This window comes from Triticum urartu, chromosome 6A, assembly GCF_056163025.1.
Source record: "Triticum urartu cultivar PI428250 chromosome 6A, HENAU_Tu73, whole genome shotgun sequence".
In the NCBI taxonomy this organism is placed as follows: Eukaryota; Viridiplantae; Streptophyta; class Magnoliopsida; order Poales; family Poaceae; genus Triticum; species Triticum urartu.
The window spans coordinates 144,616,654-144,640,794 of record NC_141878.1 but is presented as its reverse complement, the minus strand read 5'-3'; the positions used below and the strand labels follow the sequence as shown (position 1 = coordinate 144,640,794).

General features: G+C 47.4%; 1 protein-coding gene across 1 annotated transcript; it reads right to left on the bottom strand.

Moving 5' to 3' along the window:
* Positions 1 to 7,763: 7,763 nt before the first annotated feature.
* On the bottom strand, positions 7,764 to 23,691 carry LOC147964512 (uncharacterized). The gene is made up of 2 exons (XM_087527116.1): positions 22,628 to 23,691; positions 7,764 to 21,838 (listed from the first exon to the last, which is right to left on the bottom strand). The coding sequence occupies exon 2, from the start codon at positions 19,345 to 19,347 to the stop codon at positions 17,668 to 17,670; it is 1,680 nt and encodes a 559-aa protein (XP_087383242.1). The 5' UTR covers positions 19,348 to 21,838; positions 22,628 to 23,691; the 3' UTR covers positions 7,764 to 17,667.
* Between the last annotated feature and the right edge of the window lie 450 nt (positions 23,692 to 24,141).

Genomic DNA, 24,141 nt, shown 5'->3' with positions numbered 1-24,141 from the left:
AATTACATAAACCGGAGACTGATACAATAATGAATGGCAAGGTCATATCAAAAGTATACATGTGTTGTTAAACCGGATTGTTACAATGAATGTAAAGGAGGTTTGCCGGTTTACCAGGGGACTAATGGTATGATATAGATTGTTTTTACAAGGGTAAACCACCTACATGGTAAAGAGGATACAGATCTAAGGCGAAAAAGGCTAAGTAAGGTAAAAAAGATTTCACAGTTTAGCATGGGAATTTCAGATCTGCCGTGAGTTGGATAATCAAAATATATTCTGTTCTAATCTCAAGTGCTCAAAAGGTTCAGTAGGTTCAGATGAGTTTGATATCAAGCAGATGCCTTAACAAGAAGAAAGGAGTTTAAGCTACAAAGGGCGCTGAAAACAATCAGATCTAACTGGCCATTGGTGTTACTAAAGGAGGAACAACTTCAGTTTCTGAAGGACACCGAACCCTAATGGCGGATCTGGGGTGAGGAGAAGAGGAACTTACTGGTGCAGGAAGAAGCAGCGGAGGGTCACCGCGTGTCTCTGGTAAACGGTCAGGTTGATGCAGCAGCCTTTGTCGAAGCAGATGTGAAGCTCGGTGACGGCGGCAGTGCTCAGGAGTAGAGATGTCGCGAGGAGGAAGAAGAAGTGAAGGAGACGAAGGGGAAAAAGAAGAAGGACCTATGGTCCTATTTATAAGGCGAAGCGATAAAGCGACAAGTGCGGGAATCGAGGAGCTCAAAAATGGGTAGTTAATACTGGTGTTGCCTCGATGATTGGATATGCATTAATGAAAGTAATCTTTGGCTTCAACGAATAGATGACGTCAGGGTGGTTTATCATGATCCTGGGGTATGACGTCACGGCGGTTTACAAGATCAAGGTGAAGATGCAAAGGAGGAGTTTTTTCTAAGTGTTGAAGATTGACATGAACAATTTCAAACCAATTTGGGGCCTAATGTTGGGGATATTACTACTGGACGTAAACCGGCCAGGATTAGCCGGATTAACTTTATGAAGATTAGAAGCCCATGAAGACGTAAGAATGATGGCGCTTTATGAAGGCCTAAGGCCCAAAGGCGAGTTAAGGCCTGTAGATGTAAACCGACCTTATTATACTTGCATTGTAAGATAGGAAGTATAGAGACCGAACCGGACACGTTTATGATCCGTCTTTGGGACTCTGTAAACCGGCGGGTGTCGACCTATGTATATAAAGGGACAACCCGACATCGGTTTAGGGACAACAGACAACAACTCAAGGGCCAGTCAAAGCGGATTCGCTCCCTGGTCATCGAAACCCTAGCAATACCAATCACAACTAGACGTAGGCTTTTACCTTCATCGAAGGGGCCGAACTAGTATAAACTCCCCGTGTCCCCTTGTCCGATTTAACCCCTTTAAGCTAACCCGTTGCAATGGCTCCACGACTAAGTCCTTTCACGAGGACATCTGCCGTGACAAACCCACGACAGGCCGGATCTGTCTAGCCCAATAGTGCACAGTGTGGGGGCTTGGCGGATCCTCACATCGGGCTAGATCTGGCCGAATCTGGAACTGGTCTGGCTCTCGAAGAGGCCCAAGCAGGGCGCTAGAGCGGGCCTTGCGGTTGGGACTCGACGCAGTGCTACGAGCGTTGACTGCGTGGGATCGAGCGAACTCCTCTGCTCGTGCAGAGTAGAGCAGAGGCCGGTGGCGGCTGCTAGCAGGCTTGCGGGGCGGGCAAAGGAACGGCTCCGCGGCGGCTAGAGACGGACTTGGCGCGGCAGGGACACGCCACGACCGGTCAACGAAGCTGGGGTCATGGGCGAAGTGGCTGCCTGCGTTCCAGGAAGATGAGTGATGGCGGCATTGGTGCTTACGACGACGGCAGACGGCAGGACGACCACCGGAGGCGGCGTGAGGTCGAGGGGAACCGATTCCCGGCGGGAGTCGCTGGCTCCAGGTCCAGCGCTAGGACTTGGCGATGGAGAAGACCACGGCAGCGGCTGCTACTGACGCGGCAACAGGGCGATGCAGGGGAAGCGGTAGCGTCAACGCGAGCGGGAGGCAAGCGGCTGGGCGTCGAACCACCTAGATCCACGTGATGAGGAGGAAGACGGGGCACGGGCAAGCTCGTGCCCGAGCGCCTGAAGATGGTGCGGTGGTAGAGCTGCAAGGCCATGGCGGGGTGTTTGCCTCCTGCAGTCTCCTAGAGAGGACAGGGAGCAGATGAGAGAGGGAACCAGAGGGAACATGAGAAGAAGAAGGGAAGGAGAAGCAGCGGGGCATGGCCGGTCCTGGAGCTCCTAGCGCAGGCCTGCGAGGATGGCCGTGGGGTGGACTGCTGCCGGCGCTGGGTGGTGCTCGGGCGCCATGAGCAGGGGGAGCCTTGCTCCGGTCGAGGCAGAGGAGAAACGAGGAGATGGCTGCGAGATTGGATGGATCGGTTGGTTTGGTGGGGAATCTAGGAGGGACACGGGAGGCGCTGGGGCTTGCGACTCAGCGCTCCTCTCGATCCGGATTGAGGCAGGGAGGAGCTACGCTCTTGATTAGCCGCATACGGAAAACCGAGTGGAGTTAGGTGGGGGTGGTGGCACTGCGAGGGGATTGATGGGACAAACTCCCTAGAAGTTAGGGTTGGCCATTATATATAGTGGTGGGATTAAGTTTAGGGGTTATACGGTCCATCCGATCGTTATCGGGCGGTCGAGAAAATATAGGTTAGGAAGTCCAATTAATAAAACAGAGATGTTTTATAGATGTTTGGGGATGATCTAAGTCCAACGGTGACGACTGTCCGGGTCGGGTTCGGGACAGTTTCGGACGCACGAGTGGGGTCTATGCACTGCGCAAAGAGGGGTAGGCTGGGCCTAGGTGGACTGTGAAGAAGGGCTTGGGCTGAGAGGAAAGAGGGGGAATGCAGTCTAGCGACTGTTTCCGGAGACCGAAAACGTCCGACGATAGACCGACTACTATTGCCACTATAGTTTAACGGTTGGGCTATCAAATGAACTCCGAATGCGATGAAATTTGACAGGCGGTCTACTGACAACATAACAACACCGCGTGTCAACTTTCAACCCATTCTGAGAACTTTTTTCGGCCACTTATAAAATAATATTTCGGACGTGCCACGGGCGCGTGCAAGTGTGTCTGGGCTCAGAACGGACAACGGAAAGAACGAGGAGACCGGGACGGATGCAAGTTTTGAAAAACATGATGATGCAATGCACATGATGACATGAGGAAATGCAACACGCAAGAAAAATACATGGAAACATCGGTGAATAACTAGAAGACACCTGGCACATCGGATTCGGGGCGTCACAACACTCCACCACTACGAGAGGATCTCGTCCCAAGATCTAGGTTGGCATCGGAGGGAAACAGAAGAGGAAGAGAAGAGGTAAAACTAAGTTGCTTCTTGGACAAACGAGTGAAACCACGGACCTTGAGAGGTTAAACAATTGAAAGAAAGAAAACAACGAAGGTGAACAAAGTTGAAAACACTCCGTTATAAAAAAATAGAGAAGGAATAAGAATGATATAATTTGGACATCACTCCAACTGTAAATGGAAGGAATTGAACATGAATTGACAAGATGAGAGGATACTTGATGATATCAACAACACACTGTCTCTGGAACTATTGAAAGAATGGCACAATGGGTAAGAAAGATTTCAAACAGCACTCCAGTTGAGAAGGGCGGTAAAACTTGACAAAATAGGAAGAACTTGAAGAGAGGGCACGACACTCCGGTTGAATGGATAAGCCCGAAAAGAACACGATCTTTGACAAAACGAGATAATGGGTGAATATAGCAACAACATAATGCCTCCGGAATGAATGTAAGAATCGAATCAAAAGAACGGAGGAGAAAACCACATCTTCTGCCTCAAATGAGCTTGAAATAGCATCTTTAGGAGAAGGGTCGAACGGAGTTGTTGGAAAACCAACAGCGAAAAGAGTAAGCTTGTAGTGGGGTTATGGAAAACTTCTCAAAACTATGAGGTGAAATTTTGCCACTAGCGGAAACAATAGATTGGATTGATATGAACAAGGAGACGAGAAGCTTATCTCATAGGGAGGATAAATGAAGAACTTGGGTCATTTATAAGCACCATAAATAGAAACAATCCTTAGGGAAAGTTTTAGGTGAAATATAACCCAAGATAACTCCAATGAAGAGGTAGATCGGTTGAAAAGATGTCTTGAGCGAAGAGATAATGATGGATTTAGATATGTCACTCTTGAAAACTTGTGAGTCATGAAACACGAAGGGAAATTATCAACAATGACATAACACCACATCAAATGATAAGGTAGAAAGAATTGCACTTTGGAATGCAAGAAGAAGAATGCTTGAGATCATCTGAAAAGAATCTCGATGAGCACTTCGAGAAGGAATTAAATCCTTAATGAACCATCATGTAGAACCTCCATGAAGAACTCCAGTAATAAAAGAATGATCAAAAGAAAAAAGAAGTTGAAAACACAAGGTGAAGCCTTGCAATGATTAGATGGAGCTTCACGATGACATAACCGAGAAAACTTGGAACTCCGGAAAGAAAGATGAACAAATGAGATCAAGAATTTTGGTGAACCTCCAGAATAAGGAATTAATCGCTTGAAAGAAAACAAGAATAAGAATTACATTATGCTTATCCTTCATCAATTAAATTGATGACAAGCAACGAATTTGGCATACTACTTATTCTTCTTGAAAAAGGATTGAGGAGAGATATATCGTAAACTTGAGAAAAGTCTTGAACAAGCCACCGGTAGGATTTGGAAAGAATGAATGAATTGATACGATAACGAAGGAGGAGAAATATTTAATGAACCACCGTAAGAATTGAAAATGAAAGTAGCAAAGGCACAAATCACCGGGAAGAATTAGAAAAATGAAAGAAAATACTTGCTGGGATTTAGATACATGAGAACGAAGAGATCATGAACTAATTAGAGGATATTTCAATGAAGCACCGGTATGATTTGGAGAACGAGAGCTGAAAAGCTGGAATGAATAATCCCGCAATGATGGCCTTCGAAGAATCAAACTGAAAAGACTCATGAATTGCTCCGGAAGGGTGAAAAGGATTCTCACAATCGAAAACAATTATGGGAGGAAGACATCAAGCTAGAATCACGAATCTTTGAGAGAACGGATAAGATTTGGAGGAAAAACTCTTCTTCGGTCTTCAAATGTTGAGAATGACGATGAGAAACACCACCCTGAATCATTGAGGCACTCCGGAATATAAATTAGAAAGGTTGAACCAACGATGAAAAGAATTCGAAAGATCTTGGAGAAAGACATATGACTGATGATAATTCATTCTTACGTCAACTTGGAGAAGAATTTGATAGTAGCTCCGGAAAAATAGAAGTGTCAGGTAAGATCCTGGGAAAAGACCTGTGGGTTAGGGCCCACTGAAAAGACACATTGTTGAAATGATTTAAAAGATAGATTGCGTTGGTTGAATTAAATAGCTTGAATGAGATAACAACCTCGAAATATCTTGAACATTTTGATAACGAAGACACAAATCTTCCGAGATATCTTCAGCACTCCGGATATGAATAGAGGTGAATAAATAAGAGAGCCTTGGATAAGAAATTCCAACATGGAAAAACATGTGAACTGGGGAAGGTGAAAATGATGAATACCGAAAGCTTGAATTTAGTCCACCGAAGAACAAAATAACGAATAATGATGAACTTGAGGCTCCGTTAGTATCTTCCTGAGAATCAGCGGATAAGAACATTGAGGAAAGAATGAAGAAACTTCACAACCATAAGATGTATACTTGATTCAGAAATCTGAGTCCTTGAAGAAAAAGGGTGGGAGGGTGGGTAAAACAAAAGGCAACTTGGGACGGATGAAACAAACACCGTTGAGAAGAACTGATAATTGATCTTACGGATGGGGAGAATGATGGGATCATCTCGAAGAGAAGAACGCCAATTGGAAAGAATTGACAAGACAATCTCGATGATCAAGAAGGATTGGTATTCACATAGAAATATGAGAACACCATTTAGAAAAGGTATGGAATCAACACTTGACTTCGAAGCAACTCGAATACCACAAACAAAAACAAAAACAAAGGACTGGCTTGCAAAATAAGCCGGAACAAACATATGATAGATCCCATATCTTATCATGTGTCTGTTGGAAAGATATCCTACGTGATACTTGAATTCCCACTTATAAACTCCTGAAACTTTCTGGTTATGCAATCAGGTGTTGGGGATACAGGGGAAGCATAATATCTCACCCAAACTAACAATACCTACATCCAGCTGTATCCATCCTTCAACACATAACCAAGAAACCTTCGGAAATCATTTACCTCAACCTTCGAAAAATCATCCGTTATACGAGTTACGGCAATACTCCCGAACTCCCATCCCAGTACTGGGTGGCGTCGAGGTTATCTCACCAACAACTGCATAAAAGAGATTTTCGATGTCGGCGAACTCAGGTATTCCAGAACTGCAACGATAAAATTGTGATGACAACACCTCGGAGCTCAACTCCCCGGGACACTGCCACAACCCCTAAATGTCAGGAGGCACCAAGAACAGTGTTCTCGTCACAAAACCATCGGAACGATTCTGTCGTGGAATTGTCACGGCAGATGTCCTAGAGCAAGGACTTAGTCGTAGGGCCATCGCACTAGGAAGCTTAAAGGGGTTAATCGGGACAAAGGACACGAGAGGGTTTTATACTAGTTCGGCCCCTTACGATGAAGGTAAAAGCCTACGTCTAGTTGGGATTGGTATTGCTAGGGTTCCGATCACCAAGTGGCTCAACTCGCCGGCTTGGTTATCGATTTGTTGTTTCTTGCCCTAAGCCGCCACCGAGTCATCCCCTTATATACATGGGTTGACGCCTGGTGGCCTACAGAGTCCCGGTCGGCTCATAATCGTGTCCGGCTCGGTGACTTCCTTTACATGCCTTTCTTTACAAGTCTTTCCTTACATATGGCGGTTTACAATATCGGGCCTTAAGCCGCCTCCAGGCCTTTGGGCCTTCTACAAGGTTTAATAAACTATTGTCTTGAATGTTTACTAGGCTTCTAGCGTAACCCGCCATTGGGGATGACCCGACCCCTCCTGGGCGGGTCATGTCTGATAATAATATCCCCCACATTAGGCCCCAGGTTGACTTCGAATTTCATTCTTTGTCAATCTTCAATACTTAGACCAAAATCCATCTTCTTATCTTCACTGAAGTTTTTGTAACCCGCCATGACGTCATCTCTTGAAAACACAAAAAACTTTCATGACGTCATCTCCCAATGGATCTTTTATCTTTAATGCTTCCCGAGAATCGAGGCGTCTGTGTAGCTAGATAACCATTATTCGGCTCTCCTCGATTTTTGCGCCTATCTGTTCGCATCTTTCCCTTATAAATAGGCACGCCTCGGCCTTCCTCATTCTCCTCTCTCGCTCCGTCTTCTTCCTCTCGCGCACCCCTTGCTGCTCGAGCTTCGCCGCCGCCGCGCTTCACCTCTGTCTCCGTCGACGTTGGCCACAGCATGAACCTGAACCGATCCAGAGAACAGCAGCGACCTCCGCAGAAGACCTGTGACTGTAAGTTCTCTTCTTTTCACTTCTCAGATCCTCACTTAGGGTTTCCAGATTCTTTCGTGTTCTTCCGGGTTCATCGCAGTCCCTTGTAGTTTTTCCACTGCAGGCCTCTTCTTGATCCATCTTCTTATCTTCACTCTTCTTATCTTCTTATATATATGCTCGTGCGGTAGTGTTCTTGTGCCTTTTCTTGATTCACAGATCCCTTTCTCTGTTTCAAAGGCTGCATTAGAACTTACATACTCTTCTGCGCTGAACTTTTTTAGGTCTAGAATTTTTTCCATTTTGAATAGCCATTTGATCTGGAATAATACCAAACCATTTATGAAACTTGTTTGTCTCAACACTTAGCTGAAATTGCCTTCTTCAAATATCTGTAGTCATGGCGGCTTATCATGCCGGCTTAATTTTCCTTATATGTCATTAGCCCTTAACTAAGCCGCCATTACTGGTTTGCATCTTCATCACTTAACTTTCAATCTCACCATTAAACTGAACTGGCATGTTGCTTTTCTTTTCAGTTCTTCTTTGCACATTATGCCGTCCAAAGCACCAACCATCTGTAATTGGGTTCCCTCAACCATAACTGAGGAGCGTTTGAAAGAGTTCTTCACCATAGGATTTCTGCCAGCGAAAACCGTCATGTCTTACCGTGCCCTTGACTCAGAAGAAGAACGGCCCAATCCAAGAGACGGTGAAGGAATTGTTTTTACTGACCACATGAACCGTGGCTTCTCACCGCCCGGCTCAAAGTTCTTCAGAGAGGTCCTCCACTTTTTCAAACTCCACCCTCAAGATACCAGGCCCAATTCCGTATCTAACATCTGTAACTTCCAAGTGCTCCGTGAGGTATATCTTCAACAAGAGCCGACCATGGAGTTGTTTAGAGAATACTTTTATCTGAATCGGCAGAACGAGTGCACCAACGGCCTCAGCTTAGAACTCGGAGGCATCTCAATTCAGCGCCGGCAGGGTGCTGTCTTCCCTCTCATAGTCTTACCAAGTCACCCAAAGGACTGGAACCAGACTTGGTTCTACTGTCAAGACATTTCATCGGCGAATGAGAAGCCACTGCCGGGTTATCGCCCCGATCATCTTGACTCCAAGTTCGCGCTTTTCGACAAACTTACTACCGCTGAACGCAAGAGGCTAATACCCTCCATCAAAAGGGTTAATGCTCTATTAGGGAACGGGTTAACTGGAGTTGATCTGACTCGCTGCTGGATCTCATGGCGGGTCATCCCTTTAAGCCGTCGATCAAAGCTGATGTATGAGTATGGTGGAGGCCCGGATGACTCTCTTCGTCATAGCCCCGTTCAATTAACAGAAGAAGATATTGTTTCAATGTCAACTCTTCTGGTGAACGGGAAATATGAAGATTGCAGTGTCGTTGGGTTAAACCCCTTCTGCCAGCTTAACCTGGTGCCAGAAGTAAGGATATTGTTATTTCTCTCCTTTGTATTTTCCCAACCGTATTGTTTTAATACTTGCCTGACTCTTTATCTTGTTTTTACCTGTCTGCAGGCCAACTCTGACTTCTGGAAAGTTAAGTATGACCATGAGGCTGCCAAGACAGCGGAAGCCGCCGCCATAAATGCCAAGAAAACGACCCGGAGGTCGAAAAAGAAGAAAAAGAACACTGCTGAAGATTGGATGAAGCTTGATGACACATCTGATTCAGAGGTAGCCCTTGATTCCCTTGGCTAATTTTTTAACAATCTTATTGACACTGATCCTTACCAGGATGACACTGGGGCCAGTCAGGCTGTGGAAGCAGAGGTAACTATCATTTCCTCCGACTCAGAGCCCTTGCCAAGACAAAAAGTTCCATGAGTGATCCGTAAAGTAAGGTTTTCTACCCCTTTAGCTCACTTGGATCCCAACTTTCATTTGAAAAAGCAGCAACATGAAAGCCGCCGTCAAGCTCGGACTGAAGATGAGCCGGCTGTCATTCTTCAACAAACTCCTCAGAAGCGGCCGAATGAGGTTTACTTCTTTCTGTCTTTAACTCTGTTTAATGGATCCTTCCCCTTGTATTACTTTAACTCTATTTTATCTTTTCAGGAGGTGTCTCACTCTTCTGGCAACTCATCGCAGACGCAATTTCCGGCCTTCAAGACTGCCCCTGGGTAATGAAAAATCCTCATGTTTTCCGGTTTATTCAAATTGTATCTTTATACTGACAATCCTGCAACATTTTTCTTAGTGGCCAAGCTAAATCCAAGAAGGCAAAGGTAGCTAAACCGGCGGAAGACCCACCGGTGCTTGCATCTGACCCGGCTAGGCCATCTTCTCCATTAACCAACGCACCTGCCTGTTGATGCAGAAGCAAATCCTCCTGAGCCGTCGTTTGATGAGACCACTGTGAACCCTTCTGCTACTGGATCATCATGCTCAGCCAACTCACCATCACCTTCTGCACAAGACGTTCAGATCACCGGGAGTCGCTTTATTGAACCAGGGAATCCAACTGTGCTGGCTCGGTGTACTGCGAAACAAGAGGCATTGGAGAGGCATAAAGTGCGCTTTGACGTTGCCAATTATGACCATCTAAATGCCAACGATATTTTATCCAGCTATCTCAGCCACGTGCACTCCAGTCGCGACTCTGAGATCGAAATGGTCAAACAGTTGCAACTGAAATATGAGGTATGTTCTTCCGGCTTATCTACATTCCTTCAGCCCCAAGTCTTCAGATTATGAAACAACCAGAATGATCTATAGATTTTAGCATATAGGCCAAGACCTTTACCTTTGATTTTCTTGAATTCAATAAAATAGAACAAAACTCCACCCGTAGTCCCCAAGGGCCGGTTCTTTTTGATCATAAATGAGCCGGTACCTTAAAATGTTTTGTACTGTATTCAAAGAACTTAACATTCCAGCTTAACCTTGAGAAACTTGCTGAATTGCATACATTAGCCCCGAAGTGCCAAGTGATGTTACTTTGTAAAGTACTTGGGACTTCAAGTATGTCTTTAGAGCCATAAGAAATTGTTTTGGTATACATTAGCCCCCAAGTGTCAAGTGGTTTTTTGGAAAATACTTGAGACTTGAATCTTGATATTTGAACCTTTGAGCAAAATCGTGACTTATCTGAGTATGTATTCTTACAGAATGCCTTATTCGAACTAAACTCGCAATTGACTAATGCGAAGACCCGACTAGCTGGTCAGGAAGTAGAAATTAAGTCTGCTAACTCCAAATTGCAAATAAGTCTCTCTGAGACGGAAAACTTAAAGACCAGTTTGGCTGCCAAGAAGAAAACCTGGGCAGAGGAAAAAATGCTTCTGACACAACGCGCTGAGAGAGCCGAAGCGGCCCTTGAAGAGGTGTCAACAGAGCTGAACGGCTTAAAAGGCCGGGTGTCTCAAATGGTGGCTGCCATTTTTGGTAAGCCGTCCGTTTTTAATCTTATGTACTTTTTGCTGATCCAAAATATAAACCGCCAGTTGACTTTGTGTATAAAACATGTGCAGGCCCATGAAGCAAAAACCTGAGCCAAGATCCTTTGATTAAATTGAAGGCAGTGTACACCTTAGTAGAACAACTGTATATTGGTGCACAATGGGCACTTGCCGCCATCTCTCCTGCCAATCAAGGACCCAACCGGCTTAGCGGCGTCTTGAAGAAACTATCAATCCTGCCTGCCAGATTTCAAGAAGTGAAGTGCTCCTGTGCGCGAGCCGGGGCTTTGACTGCCCTGAGCCGCTCCAAGGCTTGGGTGCCAGACCTAGACCCGACGGACGTGGCTAGAGGCTATCCTACTGTGAAGGAAGATGGATCTCCCTTTGAGCAGGATGACTTCATGGCTTGCATGCGCGGAGTCCGGCCTCAGGCAACTACCCTTGGAGATGATACCAACATTGACAAATATCAGCCGGGTTTTGATACTGAAAATAAGAAGATGGCGACTCCCTCATACAAGGTGACAAATTTGATCCTGCCTATAAGAGAAAATACATTTGCCCCGGGAGTTGACCTGGCAGGCCTGATCGACGATGAAGCCGAATTTGTCGCCGTGAATGGGTTTGACTGGTCAAAACCCAACTTCCAGCCAAAAGAGGGCAGTGAACCGGTGAGGGAGGAGTAACAACCATCTTCATTGGCTTTATAAATAGCCGTGTAATAGTTTAGCTGTGAAAACACTGAATGCCTTGCTTATGCCATCGTGCAGAAACCACTGTGTGTGACTCTGTGTTTCCTGATGGCAATATATGCATTATATTTGATGATCGTTTCTGCAATACTTTAGCTCTGTTCCCTGTAGATACAAGAGAAAAGACTGGCTTGGCGGCTTAGAACCGAACGGGTTAAAACACCCGGCTTATATCCAATATGTTTATCACAATAGAAAACAGAAAATAGATATAAATAAAGGACAAGGGCTGAAACTAACTCTTTAGTTAATGCCGCAGGCAATTACATATAAATAATAGCCATACTTGTACCTTTGATCCTTAGACCACCGGCTTGAGTACCCGGGTAATGAAGTTGATAACTCAATCTTTCTGAGAAATCAATGCCTTTGAATACTTTAATGATCATCATACCTTGGTAGCTTTGTTGTCAAATAGACAAGCCGATGAAGAAGATCATGCTAATTATTTGTAACAAGAAACTCCAAGGCAAATAACAGTTAACAAGTATGCTTTAACCTTATATTTAAAGGATGGTGGCTTCTGATTCGAATACGATCGGTAAACCGGACCAAAGGGGTTAAGCTAGGGTTCGAATACGACCATATAGCCCCCAGTGGCTGTGGCGTTGCGCCGATCAAGAGGGTACCGAACGCTATGTTCTCTTTGGTTCGAATACGACCTATGTTTGAACAGGAAGCCCCCAAATGACCTTGAGAGGTTTTTAACGACCCTGATTCGAATATGATCCAAGTCGGACCCAAAAGGGGTTAAGCTATGATTCGGATACGATCAAGAAGCCCCCTAGTGAGTTTGGCCTTGAGCCGGTCAAGAGGGTTACGACAGCTATGTTCCCTTTGGTTCGAATACGACCTATGTTTAAACAGGAAGCCCCCAAGTGACCATGATAATTGCAGCTAGATTCGAATATGATCATAAGCCGGACCAAAAAAGGTTAGACTTGATTCAAATATGATCAGCTCCTTAATAGTCATTTGAAAATAAGAAATAACAAAGATGCATAATCTTTGAAAAGAAAAGAGACCGATGGTCTTACTTTTTTGCTTTATCATGGTATATACAATGTTAAAGCATGTACATGATGAGAGCTGGTGGCTCAGGTGTAGTATGGCCGAAGTTGAGCAATGTTCCACGGCCGACGGGTCTCCTCCTCCGACTTACATGAATCTTTGTGCTCTCGAACGTCGATGAGGTAATACGACCCGTTGTTTAAATTCTTGCTGACCACAAAGGGTCCTTCCCAAGGTGGGGATAACTTGTGCGCATCTGACAGATCCTGGATGAGCCGGAGCACCAGGTCGCCTTCCTGAAAAGTCCTGGACTTAACCCGATGGCTGTGATAACGGCGCAGGTCCGGTTGATAAATTGCTGATCGAGCCGCTGCTAAGTCTCTTTCTTCATCCAACAAGTCAAGTGCATCCTGTCTGGCTTGTGCATTATTAGCTTCAACATAAGCCGCCACACGGGGCGAGTCATGAGGATGTCACTAGGCAACACTTCTTATGCTCCATAAACCATGAAGAAAGGTGTGTAACCTATAGACCTGTTAGGCGTGGTGTTGACACTCCACAACACCGAGTGTAATTCCTCTACCCAACAACCCGGCGTTCGCTGTAAGGGAACCATAAGCCGGGGTTTGAGACCTTTCAAAATTTCCTGATTGGCTCTCTCAGCTTGACCATTGGATTGAGGATGAGCTACAGAAGAAACATCAAGCCGGATATGCTCACGTTGACAAAACTCCTCCATAGCCCCTTGGGACAGATTAGTGCCATTATCAGTGATAATGCTGTGTGGAAAACCAAAACGGAAGATCACCTTTTTCATGAACTGAACCGCTGTGGCCGCGTCACACTTACTCACTGGCTCCGCCTCAACCCACTTAGTGAATTTATCAATTGCCACTAAGAGATGTGTCTTTTTATCCTTAGACCTTTTGAAAGGTCCCACCATGTCAAGCCCCCAGACCGCAAACGACCAAGTGATTGGAGTCATCCGGAGCTCTTGAGCCGGCACATGTGCTCGTCGTGCGAACTTTTGACATCCATCACATCTACTGACCAGATCCTCTGCATCAGCATGAGCCGTCAACCAGTAAAAACATGACGAAAAGCCTTGGCCACCAGAGATTTTGACCTGGCGTGATGAGCACAATCGCCTTCATGGATCTCACGAAGTATTTCTTGACCTTCTTCGGGGGAAACACACCGCTGAAATGCTCCGGAGACGCTGCGATTGTATAGTTCTCCATCCGAAATCGTCATTGACTTAGACCGCCGTGTTATCTATCGAGCCAGGATCTCATCCACTGGCAACTCTCCCCGGGTCATGTAAGCCAAGAACGGCACTGTCCAATCTGGGATGACATGAAGAGCCGCCACCAACTGAGCCTCCGGATCAAGAACAACTAAATCTTCTTCTATGGGCAACTTGACAGATGGGTTATGCAAAACATCCAAAAAGGTGTTAGGTGGTACCAGCTTACGCTGAGACCCCAACCGGCTTAAAGCATCAGCCGCTTCATTCTTTCGACGGTCAATGTGCTCCACCTGATAACCTTTAAAATGCCTTGCAACAGCATCAACCTCCCGGCGATAAGCCGCCATGAGAGGGTCCTTGGAATCCCACTTGCCTGATACCTATTGAGCCACTAGATCTGAGTCGCCAAGACATCTGACCCGGCTCAAACTCATCTCTTTTGCCACTCGAAGACCATGGAGTAAGGCTTCATACTCTGTTGCGTTGTTGGTGCAAGGAAACATCAACCGTAACACATAACAAAATTTGTCACCTCGCGGAGAGGTTAACACAACTCCAGCCTCCGAACCTTCCAACTGTCTGGACCCATCAAAATGAATAGTCCAATACGTGTTGTCTGGTTTCTCTTCTGGCATCTGCATCTCTGTCCAGTCATTAATGAAGTCAACCAGTGCTTGAGATTTGATCGCGGTACGTGGCACATACTTCAACCCATCAGACCCAAGCTCAATCGCCCACTTGGCGACTCGCCCAGTGGCTTCTCTATTTTGAATGATGTCTCCCAAAGGAGCAGAGCTAACCATGGTGATTGGATGTCCCTGAAAATAATGCTTAAGCTTCCGGCTTGCCATGAACACCCCATATACGAGCTTCTGCCAATGTGGATATCGTTGCTTGGATTCAATTGGCACCTCACTGATGTAGTAAACCGTCCGTTGAACCGGATGCTCCTTGCCAGACTCCTTGCGCTCCACCACAATAGCCACACTAACAACTCGTGAGTTGGCGGCCACGTATAACAACAGCGGCTCTTTCTCAACTGGAGCAGCTAGGACCGGTGGCTCAGCAAGCTGTGTCTTCAGATCTTCAAAAGCAGAGTTCGCAGCATCGCTCCAAACAAAATCATCTGTTTTCTTCATCTTCTAATACAGAGGCATTGCCTTCTCCCCTAACCGGCTTATGAACCGGCTCAAAGCAGCAACACGGCCCGCCAGTCGTTGAACGTCATTGATGCATGTTAGTTTGGCCAGGGATGTAATTGCCTTGATTTTCTCCGGGTTAGCCTCAATACCTCGGTTAGACACCAAAAAACCCAAGAGTTTGCCGGCTGGGACTCCAAAAACACACTTGGCCGGGGTAAGCATCATTTTGTAGATCCGAAGATTATCGAAAGTCTCTTTCAGATCTGTGACCAAGGTTTCCTCTTTCCTGGATTTTACCACTATATCATCCACATAAGCATGAACATTACACCCAATTTGATCGTGAAGACAATTCTGCACACACCGTTGGTAAGTCGCCTGGGCACTCTTAAGCCCAAAAGGCATAGACACATAGCAGAAAGCTCCAAAAGGAGTGATAAAAGCCGTCTTCTCCTGATCCTTGACTGCCATCTTGATCTGATGATAACCAGAATAAGCATCCAAGAAACTCAAACATGCGCAACCCGCCGTAGCATCAATGATCTGATCAATACAGGGAGGGCAAAAGGATCAGCCGAACAAGCCTTGTTCAAATCGGTGTAATCCACACACATACGCCCCGTGCCATTCTTTTTGAGTACAAGCACCGAGTTGCCTAACCACTCCGGGTGAAAGACTTCTACAATGAACCCAGCTGCCAAAAGCCGGGCCACCTCTTCTCCAATGGCCTTGCGCCTTTCTTCATTGAACCGTCGGAGAAACTGTCTGACATGTTTAAACTTTGGATCAATATTGAGAGTGTGCTCAGCGAGTTCCCTCGGGACACCCGACATGTCGGAAGGTTTCCATGCGAAGATGTCCCGGTTCTCACGGATGAACTCGATGAGCGCGCTTTCCTATTTTGGATCCAAGTTTGCACTGATGATGAACTGCTTGGATGAGTCGCCAGGCACAAAGTCAACCATCTTGGTGTCATCAGCTGATTTGAACTTCAACACCGGCTTATGCTCTGTTGTTGGTTTCTTTAGTGATGTCATGTCTGCCGGGTCAACATGCTCTTTCTAAAACTTTAACTCCTCTGTTGCACAGACAGATTCAGCATAGGCAGCATCACCTTCTTCACACTCCAAAGCTATTTTCAGGCTCCCGTGTACTGTAATGGTGCCCTTATAACCCGGCATCTTAAGCTGCAAATACACATAACACGGCCGAGCCATGAATTTCGCATAAGCCGGCCGTCCAAACAGAGCATGATACGGGCTTTTGATCTTAACCACCTCAAAGGTTAATTTTTCTGCTCTGGAGTCATACTCATCCCCAAAAGCTACTTCTAGTTCAATCTTACCCACTGGGTATGCCAACTTGCCAGGAACCACATCGTGAAAAACAGTGTTGGATTGTTTAAGACTCTTATCAGTCAATCCCATCCGGCGGAATGTCTCGTAGTAGAGGATGTTGATGTTGCTGCCTCCATCCATGAGTACCTTAGTGAATTTGTATCCACCAACCTAAGGTGCCACTACCAAAGCCAAGTGGCCCGGATTATCGACCCGGGGTGGGTGATCCTCTCTGCTCCACACAATAGGCTGCTCTGACCAACGTAAGTAACATGGAATCGCCGGCTCAACGGCATTGACGGCCCTCTTGTGAAGCTTCTGGTCTCTCTTACATAAACTAGTGGTGAATACATGGTATTTCCCACTATTCAGTTGCTTCGGGTTGCTCTGATATCCAGACTACTACTGCTGATTACCTTGGCCGGGTTGCGGATTATACCCTCCTTGGTTACCGGGATGGCCCTAACCCTGGAATCCTCCTCCACCTGAGCCGGCGCCCGGGCCTTGGAAACCGCCTCTACCTGAGCTGCCACCTGGGCCGTGACCTCCATCAAACATGTTTGAATTTTGAAACGCCTTCATGATCGTACAATCTTTCCATAGGTGGGTGGCTGGCTTCTCCCGGGTGCCATGCTTTGGACAAGGCTCATTCAATAATTGCTCAAGGGTGGGACCTGACCCGCCCGACCGAGGGGGCTGTCTGCCCTTGCTCCCTTGATTTCCGCCCTGTGCATTGGTGTTAGCAACAAACTCGTTAGCCTTACGTTTATTACCTCCTTGATTCACCGGGTTATGCCGATGACCCTTGCCGTTGCCGTTCTTCTTTCCCTTTGTTGCCTTTTCTTCGTCAGACACCGGGTCCTTGGTAGTATCAGAATCAGCATACTTGACGAGAGCCTCCATCAACGTTCCCATGTCATTACAGTCACGCTTGAGCCGCCCCAGATTCTGCTTCAGAGGTTCAAAACGGCATTTTTTTTCTCCAACATTAAGACTGCTGAGCCGGCATCCATTTTATCAGATGAATGTATTATCTCCTTGACCCGGCGCACCCAATGGGTTGTGGATTCACCATCCTCTTGCTTGCAATTGGTCAGGTCCACAATTGACATAGGCTACTTACACGTGTCTTTGAAGTTCTGGATGAACCGGGCCTTCAACTCCGCCCATGAGCCGATAGAATTGGGTGGCAATCCTTACAACCAAGTACGAGCTGTTCTATCCAACATCATAGTGAAATACTTGGCGATTGCTGCGTCGCTGACCTCCAACAACTCCATAGCCATCTCATAACTCTCAATCCAAGCCCCGGGCTGTAAGTCAGCCGTGTAATTAGGCACCTTAAGAGGCCCCTTAAAATCCTTTGGCAAACGCCCATTATGTATGGCCGGTACCAAGCAAGGAACACCTCCGGTTCTTGTGGCCACTCCTGCCTCGACTGAGGTTGCTGGATAAGCCGGAAAAGTTTGATGAGACGCCTGCTCTGCTGCCATTTGAACTGCTCGTTCTGCCTCTTGTCGAATCCTCTCCTGATCTGCCAAGTTAAGGGCTCCAGCCCGCACCGGCTCATGCCTGTACGACCGGTTGTGGCGTTGAGAATTGCTTGACATGTCTGCGGATTCCATATGCCTACTGTAACTCGGGCTCTGGCTTGGACAAGGAGTTGAATGGATCCTGTCTCGACTGTAGGAGTAGGCATCCTGCTGTGCCAGAGCTGTTTGAAGAAGCTCTCTTACCCTCCGTGTTTCAACCGCCGCCGGTGAGTCACCTTCCATCGGAAGAGCCGCCAGACGAGCCGATGCTGCGATGAGGTTTTCCAAGGGGTTGGAGAAGTGACCCGGCGGTGTTGGGACGTAATGAGGCGGAGCGGTAATTATACGAGGTGGATCCATGGCACGCGGCTGGACCAGCGCGCCGGGCGTTGTAATCCGGGGTGCCTCCGGCGAGTTACTTCCCCCGGCTCCGGGTGTATGAAAAAGATTCCTAGGATCGAGCGTCAGAGGCAGACGTGATTGAGTTTTTTGATGCCTCCTCCTCATGACCTCGTTCGATGTGTTCAGATCCACCGAGAGCCGGAAGGTCTCCGCTTGAAGCTGTTGAGCACGAACGTCCAAAGCCGCCTGCTCTGCCGCCATCCTGACTTCCTCTGCGGCTAGATTTTCCTTAGCTTGCACCATCTCTTCACGTACGCGTGCCACCGTTGCGTCATGATGGGCCTTATCTGCCGGCTCTACCACGGAAGTCAACAGAGTTGTCAGTTTATCCATGAGGTCCATCAAGATCTGAGCCGGAGGGCGCGCGGGGTCTCCTGACCCGGCTGCAGCCGACCCGGTAGCTATTGCCGCTGCTGCTGTAGAGTTCTGCCCAGGCTGTGTTCCTGCCATGAAGACTCCGGCCCAATTTGTCGGCTCAAGGGGGTCCGGAATACTGCTGCCATCGGAACAGCCCCCGAGCATGCCGTCCTGTAGCTGGTACAAAGAGTCCGTCTCGCCCGTTGGTGATGCAGTGTCAGAACAGACGGCCATCTCACCGCCCTCCACCGATCCTTCAGAGTATTCACCGCTATGGACGCAGCCTAAGAAGGCATGCTTCACGGCAGATTGAACACGGGCGGTCCTCGCGCGCTGAGCCGTTTCGATGAGGTTGGTGTGGACGTCCGGCTCAGGACCTGACTCGCTGATCTGGCCGATGAAGACGTGAATTCCGCCGAAGGGGACCTGGTACCCGTACTCAATTGAGCCGGCCTCGGGGCCCCAGCCTTCGTCGTCGATGTAGAGCTTGCCTCGACGACTCTTGGTCATCCGTCCCACAGTGTATCCCTTGAGTCCTTCGAAGCTGCCCTTCAAGAACTCAAATCCATCATGCGCTGGCCCCATGGTGGGTGCCAACTATCGTGGAATTGTCCCGGCAGATGTCCTAGAGCAAGGACTTAGTCGTAGGGCCATCGCACTAGGAAGCTTAAAGGGGTTAATCGGGACAAAGGACACGAGAGGGTTTTATACTAGTTCGGCCCCTTACGATGAAGGTAAAAGCCTATGTCTAGTTGGGATTGGTATTGCTGGGGTTTCGATCACCAAGCGGCTCAACTCGCCGGCTTGGTTATCGATTTGTTGTTTCTTGCCCTAAGCCGCCACCGGGTCGTCCCCTTATATACATGGGTTGACGCCTGGTGGCCTACAGAGTCCCGGCCGGCTCATAATCGTGTCCGGCTCGGTGACTTCCTTTACATGCCTTTCTTTACAAGTCTTTCCTTACATTCGGCGGTTTACAATATCGGGACTTAAGCTGCCTCCAGGCCTTTGGGCCTTCTATAAGGTTTAATAAACTATCGTCTTGAGTGTTTACTAGGCTTCTAGTGTAACCCGCCATTGGGGCTAACCCGGCCCCTCCTGGGCGGGTCATGTCTGATAATAATATCCCCCATAGATTCCAAATTACCCGCGTGATCCTAAAAAAATTCGTGAAATTTGAGGAGAGAAAAGTCAAAACTTCTACGTCAGGAGGCCGCACCAGAGCGACGAAGGGACTGAGGAGTAAAAAGAATCCTACTCTCAGATATATATAATCCTAAGACTCAAAACATTTTGTTCTAGACTCAACAACGTCAGCGATTCAATCAAGTAGGGGGCTCCTAAGTCGGGGATGGCTCTGATACCAACTTGTAACACCCACGATGCGGCTATATCTCCCACGTGTCGGGGCACGACTTAGAGGCATAGCCGCATGGTAGGTTTGTCGCAAGAGGGGTAATCTTCACACAATCCCATGTACTGAATAGAAAGGGATAAAGAGTTGGCTTACAATCGCCACTTCACACAAATACAAGTTAAACAAACATAATCCAGAATACAATCAAGGTCCGACTACAGAACCAATATAAAATAATACAACCCCAAATGCTAGATCCCCGATCGTCCCGACTAGGCTCCACTACTGATCAATAGGAAATGAAACAAAACAACTATCAAGATCTTCATCGAGCTCCCACTTGAGCTGGGTTGCGCTACCTGCACTGGTATCATCGGCACCTACAACTGTTTGGAAGTATCTGTGAGTCACAAGGACTCAGCAATCTCACACCCGCGAGATCAAGACTATTTAAGCTTATGGGTAGGATAAGGTAATGAGGTGGAGATGCATCAAGCACTAAGCATATATGGTGGCTAACGTACACAAATAAGAGCGAGAATAGAAGCAACGCAACGGTCGAGAATCTAGAAGTGATCAAGAAGTGATCCTGAAACTACTTACGTTCAAGCATAACACAAGAACCGTGTTCACTTACCGGACTCCGCCGAGAAGAGACCATCAAGGATACACACGCGGTTGATTCATTTTAATTAAGTTAAGTGTCAAGTTCTCTACAATCGGACATTAACCAATTCCCATCTGCCACATAACCGCGGGCACGACTTTCAAAATTTGAAACCCTCCAGGGGTGTCCCAACTTAGCCCATCACAAGCTCTCACGGTCAACGAAGGATATTCCTTCTCCCAGGAAGACCCGATCAGACTCGGAATCCCGGTTACAAGACATTTCGACAATGGTAAAACAAGACCAGCAAAGCCGCCCGATGTGCTGACAATCCCGATAGGAGCTGCACCTATATCGTTCTCAGGGCAACACCGGATAGGTCAAGCTACGAGTAAGACCAGCCCTCGAGTTGCCCCGAGGTGGCCCCGCAGGCTGCCCGATTCGTACCAACACTTAGACAAGCACTGGCCCGGGGGGGGGGGTTAAAAATAAGATGACCCTCGAGAGCGTGACTCCCAAGGGAAAAGGTAGGTGGTGGTGAGGCAAATGGTAAAACCAAGGTTGGGCCTTGCTAGAGGAGTTTTATTCAAAGTGAACCGTCAAGGGGTTCCCATAACACCCAACCGCGTAAGGAACGCAAAATCAAGGAACATAACACCGGTATGACCAAAACTAGGGCGACAAGAGTGGAACAATACACCAGGCATAAGGCCGAGCCTTCCACCCTTTACCAAGTATATAGATGCATTAATTAAATAAGATATAATAATGATATCCCAACAAACTCCATGTTCCAACATGGAACAAACTTCATCTTCACCTGCAACTAGCAACGCTATGAGAGGGGCTGAGCAAAGCGGTAACATAGCCAAACAACGGTTTGCTAGGAAAGGTGGGTTAGAGGCTTGACATGGCAATATGGGAGGCATGATATAGCAAGTGGTAGGTATCGCGGCATAGCAATAGATCGAACAACTAGCAAGCAAAGATAGAAGTGATTTCGGGGGTATGGTCATCTTGCCTGAAATCCCGCAAGGAAGAAGAACGAGTCCATGAAGAAGACAAACAGACGTAGTCGAATGGATCCTCACCACTCCGGAACGAAACCGAAGCTAACGCGAGAAGCAACCCAGAAAGAAGCAAACGACATAGTAAACAACCAACACATAAGCATGGCATGATGCACAAACAAGTATGATGCATGTACAGTTAAATGAAACATGGCATGGCAAAGTTCACAAACAATACTACAAATTAAGTGGAGCTCAATATGCAACGAGTTGCATATTGACGGAGCACCACAACAATTATTTAGTTCTCTCCCATTTAAGTACTCAATAAAATTAAATGTTGGTTAGCATGGCAAGGGGTGAAGCATAATATAACTACTTAACTAGGCAAGTTTAAATGAGTCCGGAACAACAAACAACAAGTCCAGAACATCCTCATGTGCATATATTAGATTTGGTACTGTTCTGCCCTAAACCATATTTCAGAGTTATTAAACATGCAAGATGAGTGCACCATGTTAAACTAGGCATTTTCCACCCCATTTACATATAAAGTTTGTTAAGTTTGGAGCTACGGTTATTTAGTTATGAATTAAAGCATTTTAACATATTATTAGAGCAAATTTAATCAAAAAACATTTTAAATATTTTTAACATGGATGAAAGTGGCATATTATTAATCTACACAAAATTCTAAGCATTTTTCATATTTAAATCATTTTAATCCGAAGCATGGTTGTGGAGTAATTAAATGAATGAACTAGAAGGGTTTTTCTGCAAAACTAAAAATCCTAGAAAAATAGCTAAATTCATCCCGAGGGAAAAAACACTAAATGGGCCGGATCTGTCAAGCCCAACAGTGCACAGTGTGGGGGCTGGGCGGATGCTCACATCGGGCTAGATCTGGCCGAAACTGGAACTACGCCGTCTCTCGAAGAGGCCCAAGCGGGGCTCTGGAGCAGGCCTTGCGGTTTGGACTCGACGCGATGCTGCGAGCGTTGACTGCGCGGGATCGAGCGAACTCCTCTGCTCGTGCAGAGCAGAGCAGAGGCCGGCGGCGGCTGCTAGCAGGCTTGCGGGGCGGGCGAAGGAGCGGCTCCGCGACGGCTGGAGACAGACTTGGCGCGGCAGGGACGCGCCACGACCGGTCAACGAAGCTGGGGTCATAGGCGAAGTGGCTGCCTGCATTCCAGGAAGACGAGTGATGGTGGCGTTGGTCCTTCCGACGACGGCAGACGGCGGGACGACCACCGGAGGAGGCGCGAGGTTGAGGGGAACCGATTCCCGGTGGGAGTCGCGGGCTCCAGGTCCAGCGCTGGGACTTGGCGATGGAGAAGACCACGGCAACGGCTGCTACTGATGCGGCAACAGGGCGATGCAGGGGGAGCGGTAGCGTCAACGCGAGCGGGAGGCAAGCGTCTGGGCATCGAACCGCCTAGATCCATGCGACGAGGAGGAAGACGGGGCGTGGGCAAGCTCGTGCCTGAGCGCCTGAAGATGGCGCGGTGGCAGAGCTGCAAGGCCATGGCGGGGTGTTTGCCTCCTGCAGTCTCCTGGAGAGGATAGAGAGCAGATGAGAGAGGGAACCAGATGGAACGGGAGAAGAAGAAGGGAAGGAGAAGCAGCGGGGCATGGCCGGTCCTGGAGCTCCTGGCGCGGGCCCGCGAGGACGGCCATGGGGTGGACTGCTTCCGGCGCTGGGTGGTGCTCGGGCGCCATGAGCAGGGGGATCCTTGCTCCGGTCGAGGCAGAGGAGAAATGAGGAGATGGCTGCGGGATTGGATGGATCGGTTGGTTTGGTGGGGAATCTAGGAGGGACATGGGAGGCGCTGGGGCTTCAACTCGACGCTCCTCTCGATCCAGATCGAGGCAGGGAGGAGCTACGCTCTTGATTGGCCGCGCACAGAAAACTGAGTGGAGTTAGGTGGGGGGTGGCGGCACTGCGAGGGGATTGCTGGGACAAACTCCCTAGAAGTTAGGGTTGGCCATTATATATAGCGGTGGGATTAAGCTTAGGGGCTATACGGTCCATCCGATCATTATCGGGTGATCGAGAAAATATAGGTTAGGAAGTCCAATTAACAAAATGGAGATGTTTTTTATAACCCGCAAGTATAGGGGATCGCAACAGTTTTCGAGGGTAGAGTATTCAACCCAAATTTATTGATTCGACACAAGGGGAGCCAAAGAATATTCTCAAGTATTAGCAGCTGAGTTCTCAATTCAACCACACCTGGAAACTTAGTATCTGCAGCAAAGTGTTTAGTAGCAAAGTAATATGATAGTAGTGGTAACGGTAGCAAAAGTAATGTTTTTGGTATTTTGTAGTGATGATAGCAATAGCATCAGAAAAGTAAATAAGCGAAGAACAGTATATGGAAAGCTCGTAGGCAATGGATTAGTGA

Coding starts and splice junctions, on each gene's coding strand:
- LOC147964512 (XM_087527116.1), bottom strand. CDS start 19,347: ATGGGGCCAGCGCATGATGGATTTGAGTTCTTGAAGGGCAGCTTCGAA.